Source organism: Cololabis saira, chromosome 10 (assembly GCF_033807715.1).
Source record: "Cololabis saira isolate AMF1-May2022 chromosome 10, fColSai1.1, whole genome shotgun sequence".
Taxonomy (NCBI): Eukaryota; Metazoa; Chordata; class Actinopteri; order Beloniformes; family Belonidae; genus Cololabis; species Cololabis saira.
The window spans coordinates 18,521,651-18,534,251 of NC_084596.1; the positions used below are offsets into that span (position 1 = coordinate 18,521,651).

At 39.4% G+C, this 12,601-nt stretch overlaps 1 protein-coding gene across 2 annotated transcripts in view; it reads right to left on the reverse strand.

Annotated features, from left to right (window-relative positions):
- Positions 1 to 12,414, reverse strand: part of tesk2 (testis associated actin remodelling kinase 2) — a 42,290-nt gene extending 29,876 nt beyond the window's left edge. The window contains exons 1-4 of one of the 2 annotated variants that reach the window (XM_061731902.1): positions 12,254 to 12,390; positions 7,963 to 8,310; positions 4,541 to 4,614; positions 3,638 to 3,757 (exon numbers count right to left, since the gene is read on the reverse strand). In XM_061731902.1, coding sequence (XP_061587886.1) covers positions 3,638 to 3,757; positions 4,541 to 4,614; positions 7,963 to 8,005 — 237 coding nt within the window. In that variant the 5' untranslated portion in view covers positions 8,006 to 8,310; positions 12,254 to 12,390. Of the gene's footprint in view, positions 1 to 3,637; positions 3,758 to 4,540; positions 4,615 to 7,962; positions 8,311 to 12,253 lie in introns of both variants that reach the window. The other variant, XM_061731903.1, reaches the window with a different exon arrangement.
- Positions 12,415 to 12,601: the final 187 nt, after the last annotated feature.

The window sequence follows — 12,601 nt, forward strand, 5'->3', positions numbered from 1 at the left end:
TGTCCGCTATGATCAAGTGGATCACTTCCCGGTTTTCATTGACAAGGGAAGGTGCAGGTTTTGCTCAGATGGACAGACATCAATCTCCTGTCAGAAATGTGGTGTTCGCCTGTGCATCGTCACTGGGAAAAGCCCACGCAACTGCTTCCAAATATTCCACAAAAAATGAATAAAGAGAGGAAGTGAGAGGCATTATAGTTCATTTTTATGTGCCTTGTTCTTTTTAAATCAGTTTTGTTTTTATGTTTCTTTTTATGCACCAAAAGGTGATGAAAGATGTTCCTGTTGGAGGTTTCATCCAACAGGAAAGAAAGAAATCCATTTTAAAATCAGTATGTAAGATGTAAATGACAACAATGTATAATATATGTTCATCAAATTAAACATTGAAATGTTTACCATTTTGACTCCGTTTATACCTTAATAGGGCAACGTATCTTGGGAGATACAACTAATGAAATCTAAATTATACAAAAAAAAAAAAAATTCATTGTGGAAATGTTTTACTTAGGGGCAAATGAGATAAGTAGTGACATTAAATTATTTTTTACAACTCATTTTCCACTCCTGCCTGTTTAAGGGTTAATAAATTGTGAGTTCCAGCTATTATAGTATTAGTATTAAAAGTGCAGTACAAATAAAAAAAGGGTGTGTTTTATCACTGATTATCGTAAAAGGTCCTACAGACAGTTGTGAATGTAAATTACTTTAGGACAATACAATTAAAAATTCAGATGCATTTCAGATGCATTTTACACAGTGACATAAAGGCAAACTAACAAATGTTTAATGAAGAAAGTTTTCACTTTTTTAGCCGCTTACGCAGAGCATCCCACCTGGTTTTGTTTGTGAACAGTTGCGCTACATTTCGGAAGTGGTAGGAGAAGAGAAATAAAATGGAAGATGAACGCTTTGCGTCAAGGCAAGCTGACATCACTGAACACGAAGCTTTATCCATGATGCTCATGTCCCACACATGCTGTGTGAAATCAGTACTGATGACATGATGTTTGCCGTGTGGATGACATTTTTGCACCAATATCATGCAATCTCTGTGTGGAAAGAGACTGTGACAGCTGATGCATCAATAGTACAATACATTAAAACAATGCATTGAGACTTGAGGTGTTAATGCTGTTCCTGGATGACAAAAAAAATCTATAAAATATGCTTTGATTTGCCAACCCAAGCATGCACATCACTCAATTAGGGCCGAGTGATATACAAATATTATAAACAAATATACTGCATATTATATCAATATATTTTAGAAGGAGATATGGAAATAGAGCCATGTGCTCTGCTCATCTCTCCTCTTGAGTCTTAAGAAAAGTTGGAATTGATCATACTATGTGCTTCACTTTGATATTCTCTGTACTCTGTAGTCAGAGCATTTTGAGAAAATACAATTGTTGGGTGAGGCGTTAAATTTGAAGAAAAACAAATACGATACCTATACTTGTCAGAGGTCATCATAGTGTCAGCAGTCGTTATAGTACCGCGTCACAATGGAAAACCGAAGTAAATCAAAACCTCATGGATGTACAGTACTGTACAGCTGATGCCATAAACTCTTGAACCAAAGTCACGCAGGAATCAGCAGCAAGAAACACAGAAACCTTTAGAAATTGTTTGTCTGAAAAATTACCATAATTTGAAATGATACAGTCCTGCAAATTTAAAAATCAAAAAAGGTTCATTTAACCAGTGCTCATTTAACTATTTATGTATTCCCTTAATCTATAAAAACCCTTCCACATACTTAAGTCTGTGTCCCAAATCTTTACAGAGAAAAGGTATCGGTGCATATAAAGATATACTGTATTGATACCCCAGGGGGAAATTCTTTAATACCAGAATACAACAGACTAGCAAAAGAGTGGATGGAGAATAGAAAAAGAAAAAGTAAAAGTCCATCCAGAGCAGGGAGAGGTTAGGTCAAGCTGTTATTATAAGTCTGATATATGAACTATATTTAAATTCAATGCAAGTATGTATAAACATTTCTGACAGCAAAATGCCAGAACATTCTACACTCACACAAACCAAGTCTATTAGGCCAAATGTCAATTTATTGTACATTTTTGTAACTTCTTTTCTAAATGAACAGCCTTTTTACATTGTTTATCTAAATTAAAATGAACCATGCCTAATTTTTCTATCAACATTTTAGCCCAGTAGTACAATATAAAATGTAATTTCTTTGCAGATAAAAGTTTATTAATCAAATCCAAATGTCAAATGTTTTTTTGTGACCTACAGTCAGCTGCCTCGGGGAGAGATGGTCTGTAAAGAGATGTCTAACTTGACCTAAAAATGTCTTAATGAGACTAGTTAGTGAAAGTAAATCATAATCAACCTTTAAGCCACTAAGCATTATCAACTTGACGAGATTGAATCAAATAGAAACTACTTTAGCTCTAATAGATTCATCCCCTATATACGGCGCAGTGAAAGGGACAGGATTAAGGTTGCCGAGGTTATAGATTTGTAGGCCATGTCCCTGCTGACGTCAAGCTACTGATCTGGCCAACGACCGACTGGCACCAACAACTGACTGGCCAGCAGTGGCAAATGAGAAGCAACTGCTTACACGAATGACACAGTAACTTGTGCCGCTAAGGCAGTTACCCCAGTGGCTCATCCCTTTCTTTGGCTGGACATTAACATGCCGAAGCCATTAGCAGTTAGCACAGTTATGGTGATAACTGGCGGGGGAGGTACGCTGCTGCTGCTGCTGCTGCTGCCACCAACTGTGGACTTTGCTTTTACTGCATTCTGTGGCTGCTACAATAAACTTTCAAATTATTGTTGCAAGGTCCCTCTTGTCATCTTTGACCTCAGCAAGACTTGAAAGTAAAACAGATGTGCATAAAATGTGTTTCAATCAAATAAATGAATTGATTGTGGTTTAAAAAATGTCAACTAGTACAAACACAGACCAGTGGTTAAGGTGCTTCTGTCCTTTTAAACATGTGAAACATGCCATGGACTCTTTATTGTCATGCGAGCAAGACTCAATTATGTCTTTTGTCCTTCGGCCTATAAATTCTGCCTAAACCACTGACTATAAATCAAAGTTTACAGCAAGACGAAGTATGCAGATACAGCACTTTGAAATACAACGTATTCCAAAATAACAACTCGTGGTTTTTCTTCTCCCCAGTTCTGGATTGAACTTCAGTTGCAGCCAAGCTCTCAAGCAGCAGCCAACCTAGTAAAACTAGAAGACCAATGTTCCCTAATTCCAGTCCTCGAGGGCCGCTGCCCTGCATATTTCCCTACTCCAAGACACCTGATTCAAATGAAGAGATTACTGTCAGCTTGATGTCAAGCTCTGCAGGGAGAACTCCAAAACATGCGGGGCAGTGGGTTGGTCAACTTTGGCCACTAGCCTCTTCTTAAAAAAAAAAGACAGCCTCTGCCAACCGCTCAGAAATACCAGGGGCCAAAATCCCTCTGATCCTGATTTTGAGGTCAAAACACAATCTGAGGGATTTCTTTAACTATTGTAAAAGAGTCCTTGATTGATGGAGTGGAGTCTAAACATAAAAGAAGAACAAAAGGATCCAAGCATGCAGCAGAAGAAAGACGGGGGAGAACATAAAGAGGGAGATACCATGTGATCTCCACCTACCTTGAAAACTTCAGAGAAAAATCCAGAGCCGATCCACTCACAAGTGAAGTCATCAAGACGGGTCAGACAGGAGAAGGCACTGATGAGGGCTCTGTAGGAGGACGGACACACTCTGCCCACCTGAGAAAACACAAACCAATGGTTGGAAACAGGGCAAGATGAAGTCTTATCTGATGGGCATGCTTACTTGCTTGGACAAAATAGAAATAGAGATATAAACATAGATTGTGTTTCATTTAAGTGGTGAGACAACTAAAGGAGATATTCAGACCGATAACGGGGAGAAAACTCTTTTCAGTAAGCGAGCAGTGGAGTTTTGCCTATCAGTGACCTCTCAGCTCCCACATCTTTCTGGTATCAACATCATGGGGTTACACTCATGTTTAAACTATTTCTGGTTATTAAAATTGTTTACTGGTGTTGCAACTTGAATTTTAAAGCCGAAGACCATTTGCGAGATTGATTTTATGAAGACAAAGTTGTCCTGGATATGACCCTTTCAAGCTTAAACCCCACAGTTCTCAAAATATGTCAATAAGAAACATTAAACCTCAATTCATTGTTTAGTTATTCAATGTAAACAGATTCAACTGTATTATCTTAGTACTACCTTATTTTTTTTTTCATTATGCAATATCACAATTAAAACATTACATAATACAATTAAACTCTTGTCATATTTATGCTCTGAAAACTCTAAGCAGCTATTCGCCACAATTAAAGTGACGTATGGACAAGTCTATCACACATGGCTGTTTGCATGAGATCAGCACAACATTGAGCCAATAATCCATGGAGTATCAAGACCATTATTCTTTCCTGTATTGTTGAAGAAAAGAAAGAAAATCAACTTTCAGAGCGGAGCCCACTTAATAACAACATTAAGTGATAACAAACACTGACCTGGGAAGGTGGGCCCATCTCACAGCTTCCTACCCCGCCAGTACCATCTCTGTCATCACTGAGGCGTTCGGATCGTGTAGGGCAGCCTTTCTCAACCGGGGTGTCGCGGCACCCTGGGGTGTCGTCTGATTGCTTCAGGGGTGTCGTCAAAAAATTACCTATTCTGATATTTCATATATAAAAACTATAAATCTAATATTTTCGCGACCATTCGGCGCTCCGTGTGTCTAGAGACTCTCACGGAGCGCCGCCACACACACACACACACACACACACACGCGCGCACCGCGGAACACACACACACAAGCACACAAGTGTGCGTATAACAGAGCGGGAGCAAAACTTAGTTTGATTGTGCTTTATTTCAGTTTTTACATTAATCAAACCCATCAAAGTCCTCATCCTCTGTTTCTGCATTAAAGCGCTCCGCTGAATCAGCTGTGCCAGTCCCAATTTCCTCGCTGTCAGTCACTTTCCGTGCCGTGCGGCGCCTCGGACTAAATGCCGGCTTTTGCGAAAGCTCGAACAACAGTCCCAGCAGACACGTTAGCCCACGATCTACAATCCATCTGCAAACTGTGGCATAAAACTTGCCCGGCGCTGCCTTTCACTCTTGGTGAAACTGCGTTCCCCCTCAGTCATCCATCACTCCCACGCCAGTCGCAGCTGATTTATGGTACCGCGTTACACCAACGCAGAGCCTACGCTGTAGGTTACGGGGCGACGCACACCGTACGGTGCGCGTCGCCCCGTAACCTACTTATGGCAAGCCATAGGGGCCATAATTACAGCTTGATTATGAGCGCATTACGTCATTGGGCGGGCGGCGCATTGAAAAAAAAAAAAAGTCAGTAACGTCAGTACGGGGTCAGCATAAGGTCATTTGATTTTGATTTCACAGATAGCAAAGAGAACTATTTAGCAGCATCATGGATCGTTTTCTAAAAAGAAAAGCCCCACAGGAACCGAACATAATTGAACCGGAGAAGCCTACTTCTTCATGTGAGCCTTCATCCAGCAGCTCTGAGTCTGCACCAAAGGTAGCGAAGGTAGATGCTAGCAGTAAGGCTAAAAAGAGACAATACAAGGAGGACTACCTTAATTATGGATTCATCAGTACTGGCGATGCAACATGCCCTCTCCCTTTGTGTCTGGTATGTAATATGAAATTGGCAAATGAATCAATGGTTCCGAACAAACTTGAAAGACATCTAAAAAAAAATCATCCATCACTTGCCAACAAGCCTTCTGAATATTTTGTTCGGATGAAAAGTCAACATAGCCGTCAAGAACAAGTGATGATGAAGTCTGCCAAAGTCTCAGAGAAGGCACTCGAAGCCAGCTACCTCGTAGCTGAAATCGTAGCTAAAGCAAAGAAGCCCCACACAATTGCTGAGACTGTAATAATGCCAGCATGTACAGCAATTGTGAACAAAATGCTTGGCCCACAAGCTGCAAAAGAAATAGCAAAGGTCCCGCTGTCGGATTGTACAATTGGGAGGCGAATAAATGACATGTCTGCTGATATTGAAGATGTCGTTTTGGATAAGATAAAGGAAAGTGGACATTTTTCATTACAACTTGATGAGTCAACAGACGTGAGTGGGCACGCTCAGCTCTTGGCAAATGTTCGGTTTGTGGATGGGGACCGTATCAGAGAGAATTTTTTATTTTGCAAAGTGCTGCCAAACAAAACGACAGGAGAGGAAATGTATCGTGTGACAACTGAGTATCTTGAAAAGGGAGGATTGAGTTGGAAGAACTGTGTCAGTATCTGTACTGATGGTGCGGCTGCGATGATGGGCTGTGCCAAAGGTTTCCTTAGCAGGGCCAAAGCGCAAAACCCAAGCATGCGAACAACCCACTGCTTCCTTCACAGAGAGGCACTTGTTGCAAAGACGCTACCAAAAGAACTTTCGGACATACTTGACGGAGCAGTGGACATTGTTAATTTTATAAAGGCGCGCCCGTTAAAGAGCCGCATGTTTTCGATTCTGTGCGAGGAAATGGGGGCGGAGCATCAAAGCTTGTTGCTACACACAGCCGTCCGCTGGCTTTCACGGGGGAAGGTTTTGAGCCGCCTGTACGAGCTAAGAGAAGAACTCAGGGCCTTCTTGTTGGCAGAGAAATCTGCATATGCAGAGCTGCTCGCAGATGAGCAATGGTGCGCAAAGCTTGCGTATTTGGCCGATATGTTTAAGCACCTAAATGAGCTGAATATTAAAATGCAAGGTAAAGAAGAAAACCTCCTCTCCTCATCTGACAAACTACGTGGCTTCAGATCTAAGCTCACACTCTGGCGTTCATTTGTGGAGCAGGGCAGGCTGGATATGTTTCCGCTGTGCAATGTGCATACCAACAGCAGCACACTTTCTGACCTCATAGCCCAGCATCTGAAAACTCTCGACGAGCGCTTTGATCATTATTTTCCATCGGAGTCTTATGCACAGTTTGACTGGGTACGTGATCCTTGGAGTTCAAGCGCACTGGAGAGCGCAAAGGACATGTCATTGCCAACACAGGAGCAACTGATGGAGATCAGGGAGGATCGCACTTTGAAAATGAGATTTGGTGACATGGAATTAGACATGTTCTGGATATCAGTGGGAAAAGAGTACCCAGTGGCTTCAAATTGCGCCCTTTCTATTTTACTACCCTTCTCTACAACTTATTTGTGCGAACTGAGCTTTTCCAACCTTACATACATCAAGAATAAGTACAGAGAGCGACTGAGGACTGTGGACCAGGAGCTCCGTGTCTGCCTCTCATCCATCCCAGCCAGGATAAAGCGGTTGTGTGCGTTGCACCACGCTCAGGTCTCCCATTGATGGTGAGTCACACCCCCTTTTCTCACTCAATTCAATTCAATTCAATTTAATTCAAAAGATGCATGGGAAACATATGTTTACATTGCCAAAGCAGGTGTAACAAAACAAAATAGTACATACATTTAAATATATTTTACAGTAAAGTGTTGTGTGACATTGTAACATTCACAACACTCTCTCTCTCTATCTCTCTCTCCCTTGTCTCAATTGCGGATTATTGTTTGTGTGTGTGTGTGCGTGCGTGGGCGTATGCAGGCTACAGAGGCACTGGATGGAAGCAAGCGCATCACGGATAAAAAGAAGCTTTCCTGCTTAGGCCTACTCTGGTGCAGTTATCGTGTTCAAGTTATTGATAAAAAATAACATGCATTTACAGTCAGAGCGATGCAGTGTGTTTTAGTATGTTTTACACTCCTTTTAGTTCTGTTCATATCTTGTTTATTGTTTCTTAGTTCTCAGTTCCAGTGTTCTCCTCAAATAAATAAAGTTTAAAGTTTTAAAGTGTGGTTTTTAATTATATTTTACTCTGGGGTGTCATGAGATTTTATTCACTTTTGAAAGGTGTCATGACTGAAAAAAGGTTGAGAAAGGCTGGTGTAGGGAACCCAGCAATAGAGTTGCGTTTGTTCCGGTCCATGGCGATGTGAAACAAGGTGACACCAGTGAGGGTAGTGTGGGGCTTTTTCGGTAATGTACCCACATGACAAGAGGACTGGATTGTTTTTATGGTGCCGAGGGTTTCACGGCAGCACAGTATGTGATCACTTTGTCTGCTGTGAGTGAATATATCAAACACATAGACTTCAACTTTTAACGTTATTTAGGACATCCCTCTTGAAAGACTCCAGATAGATCCACGTAGTTTTCTTGTGGTCCAACTGACAAGTCCAGAAAGATAAGAACTTCACATGTTTGGCAGTGGTCTGGCTGATCCTTGCATCCCTGGAAAAAGTAAAGAGAAATTGAATGAAGTGGCCTTTTGTGGGGGTCACAGTTGATACATTTTAACTAAAACTTTAAAAAACTGTGATGCTATTTCTACTTAAAAAAACAAAATGTAACAATGACTGTAGCTGTAAACGGAGTCGGGCTTCAGAATTGACAATTCAAGCCACTATTGCTCAACAGGCTTAAATGTAATGGCTGTAATGGGGACCGATTGTCCAATTATGGGAGATTAGCCAAGGAATACCTCAGGTCCAGGACCTCTACCATCCAAAACAAAATCAGCAGGGTACAAAAGGGGAGCAGGAAAGGACATTTGTGTCTAAAGGTCTTTTTCATACTTGTAAATTATGTGGTTTTCAGATCTGGTAAGAAGACTTCATGCCAGAGGGAGATTTCTGCCATTGTTAAACATGTTGAGCCTGCCTATAAATCTTTTTTCCAAAACACTAGGAGCACACTGAAACACACATTCCTTCTCTCAGATTATTGAGCTGAAACCCTTTCCTGAAATACCCAAACTTTGATTAAGAATATGGCTGGGCAAGGAGTAATGATCTTTAACAGTGTGAAGTCCTTGTAATCCTCAAGGCCAGTTAACCACCATGCAAGACAACTGCATCATTCCTTTATCTTTCAACTGTTTCCGAACTGACTTTACCGAGAATTTACCATATCAAACGCAAACTGCCACAACTTCTAAATCTATTACCACTTGACTCCACCTTTTACTAACAAACAGAATTTTATATAAACACGACAGCGGTTGCAAGCAACCAACCAAACATACCCAAATTATTTACAGTGGTGAAGTTTGTATCAAACTTTATATCTAGTGCATGAATAAAGTAAGATCGGTAATGAAGTCACCTTGAGTTTGTGGACTTGTGAAGCGAATTTAAATTTAACAGCTTTATAATTTCAATTTTTTAGTATTTTATGGGTTTGTTGTTTTTTTTGGTACTTGTAACCAACACTAACCTCATGTTCTGTATCTTTAAAAAAAAAAGGGACATTGAATTTAAACTATCAATTTTCATACAACAAAGCCTGTCATTATTCTGTCCTATTTGCCCTCTGTAATGACAAGTTCACTCTGTGTTTATGTACAAGGAAAAACACGTACAGTTCAGATGAACAACTTACTTCATAACTGGGGAACAGTGGTAGAGATATATTTAAAAAAAAAGTGTGTGTGTTTGTTTGGGTGGGGGTCTGATTTACAGACCTAAGGAAATCAATAAAATAAAAGTAGAAATCCAAATGTCAATCTTGGGCTCAGATGAGGTTTAAAAAGATCAGATCCTAAAAACAGAAATGACACTACACTCTAAGACAGCTACTGTAGACCAACTGGATGGCTTCTGAGATCATTTTCTGTCCCAGCCACATCCTTAAAAGGCTTTTCATTCCCGCTCTCTTTTTTTCCTTTTTTCTTTTTTTTTTATATTTCAAACCAACAACACCTCATTTCAGGCCTAGCTGAAATGGTATGGCAAAAATAAAAGTGCCTGTGCCAAGAAAAATATGGGCCACAAGTACCAGGCCTAAGTTTTCCTATCTATTTTCAGAGGGGGGTTTTGTCAAAGACCAGGACCAAAAACATGCATCTGTGTTTTATCTGAGTTACTGAGAATAGGGCAGCATGGAGAATATAAATGTTCTCCTGATTGATAAAAGCTTGCAACCACTGCAGAGAGGTTCTGTATTCATACACCCACATCAGTGGTCAAGGCAGGTCTTACTGAGAAGACAAACGTCCCCCGCACATAAACAACACTGCATCCTTGCAAGTAGAATGTGGGAGCCACTGCGAGGGATTAATCAAGATGATTTCTACAATAAAGCAGAATACCAGCCAGAATTAAGAATTTCCAACTGAACAACTACTTGTGTTAAAAAAAGGGCATGGACAGGAGGAGGGGCGGACTGGGGGGATTTTAGGTATGCACAAAGGCATCTACATGTCATCAGTAGTAGTGGATTTAAAATACGATCAGCCAAAAAGGCAAATAAGAGCCTCTGATTGTGGGTATTGCCAGCAAAGTGTCACAATGATGTCTTACCCTGTCACAGTAAATAAAAACACATAAATGGGATACCCTACACCTCAACCTGCTAGGCAGGTGCACCCATATTCAAAAGGAAAAATTAAAATTAAAAAATACCCCATATGAATTGTAAAAGATCAATATTTTGCAAACTGGTAGAAATAAAACATCATGCATTCTTTTATTGAGACTGTATCTTTAAAAACAATACAATATTCGATCACTTCTTTTTGCCAGAAGAATCAAAACGCCTTTTTCATGCCATTCAAAAAAATAAGATTACACTACTGTGAGCATTTCTTATAAATATAACCCCTACTTGCACTGCAAATGATAAAAAAACAAAAATAGAAGCAAGCCGTGTTCAAAAGTACATTTGTTTCCAAACTATATCCTGTTGCCTGCATGTTCAAAGGGCAAGTATTTAAAACACCACACCAAAGACACTCGGCATGGAAAAGGGAGGAATTTTAAAAGGCTGCTTTTTTCGGTCTGTAAAATGTGGCCTGTTGCAATTTCAAAAGAGATGGGGCGTCACCAATGCAGCCTCAGGCCAAATGTTTTAACAGTGGTTCAGGGGCCTGAACGCTATCCAGCTGTGTCCCAGTGGTTTACAGACTAATAGAATGTGTCAGCGATAAATCAAAAGTTAAATGATTTTATAATGACAGACTGCAGCAACAGTTTTCATGTCACTGCATAGCAGTAAGCATTAAATGGGAGCAAGTTATTTTATTCACACGTTCATTTTAAATCCAGAAGGAAAAACATACTCATTCTCTCAGTTATTTTTAAACACTAATTGAAAGGTTATACTTAACAACTGATTTAAAGGATTGTAAAAATATTCACCAGTTCAAGAAATTGTACAAAGACAACACAATCAGACAATATGAATTTAACGGGTAAAATATCTTTTGTTGTTTTTGTTTTTATATTGTTGGTGAGTTAGTGTGTATGTTTTCTTATTTTTTTGTTTTGTTTTTTCATTATTTCTTTTTTTTTTTGTATTATATAAGTAGTGATTGTTGAACAGACGGACAGACCATCTTCATATGAATTGTTTAATTTTAATTTTTTTTTAAAAGGGGCTTGGTATATAAGGCTTTCTTCTTCTTGCCCCTTTTCCATCATGGAATGGAACATATGTGAACTATTTCCATGATATGGAATAAATAAAAAATTAAAAAATTAAAATACCTATCTCGCCAGATTTTAAGGTGATTTGAAAGACCATTCTTCTGTAAATTTAAGATCACAGTTTACAAAAATAGCAATAATTTTGGTAAACTCAGGTTGAACAAAATTAAATTTGAGCCTCTTACCTGTACAGTGTAGTGTAGTAAACAGAAATGATATGTAAACAGATGCAGCATGACTGTCATATTTGAAGATTGACAAATATGATGCACAGTTTAAAAGCAATTAATAAATCAATGATGGAGGAACCAAATAAAAATAAAAAATACTATTACCTGTAAGTTTTAGATGGGAAAATTATTGTCTATTGCTCTAAGAGTTTTACACAACAAGTCATAGTCCCAGTGGATAAATAAATGAAGAATAAACTGCTAGAACAAAAAATCCAAGTCATCTAAAACTAATCTTTTGCACTTCAGAGGCAAAAATGTAAACAAACCACAGAAGCCTGATCAGCACAGACTTTACTCCTGCTGAAACTTCAATTCGCTTTTATCAAAACGGTTGCAAAAAAAAAGGCATTTCTTGAAAATGACTAACGCCAAAAAAACAAACAAAATAAGAAGACGGACAGAAAAAGAGCAAAAACTGGGACTAGTTTATCAACAAAAGTGAAGCGAACCAAAGAGCTAACAGGCGTTTAGCCCCAGATACAGCAACAAATACGCACAAAACCACAAGTTTCTCACCGAGACAGCCGAAAAGTCCAAACCTCCAAGGTGTGACTTCTTTGGGTTAAAAGTAAAACATGCTCTGGTTTTTACCGGCGCGACAAAAGAGCAAAGTACGGAGTTTTCTTTGCATTGTCCGCGATAATATTTCAAACGATTGTTGGTGTTTGACAGCTCCGTCGTTTCTACCAACTCTGCTGACTCCGCCCACCTTTGATTGACAGCTCTGACAGCCAATGAGCGCACGCGTTCGTGCGCAGAGCGTTTTAACCATTATATCCGTGTAAACAAAATAGAAAAAGGCAAAGAGAACTTCCAATGACGATGTTTTAATCGGTTATTAAATTGTTAAATTTATTTTTATTG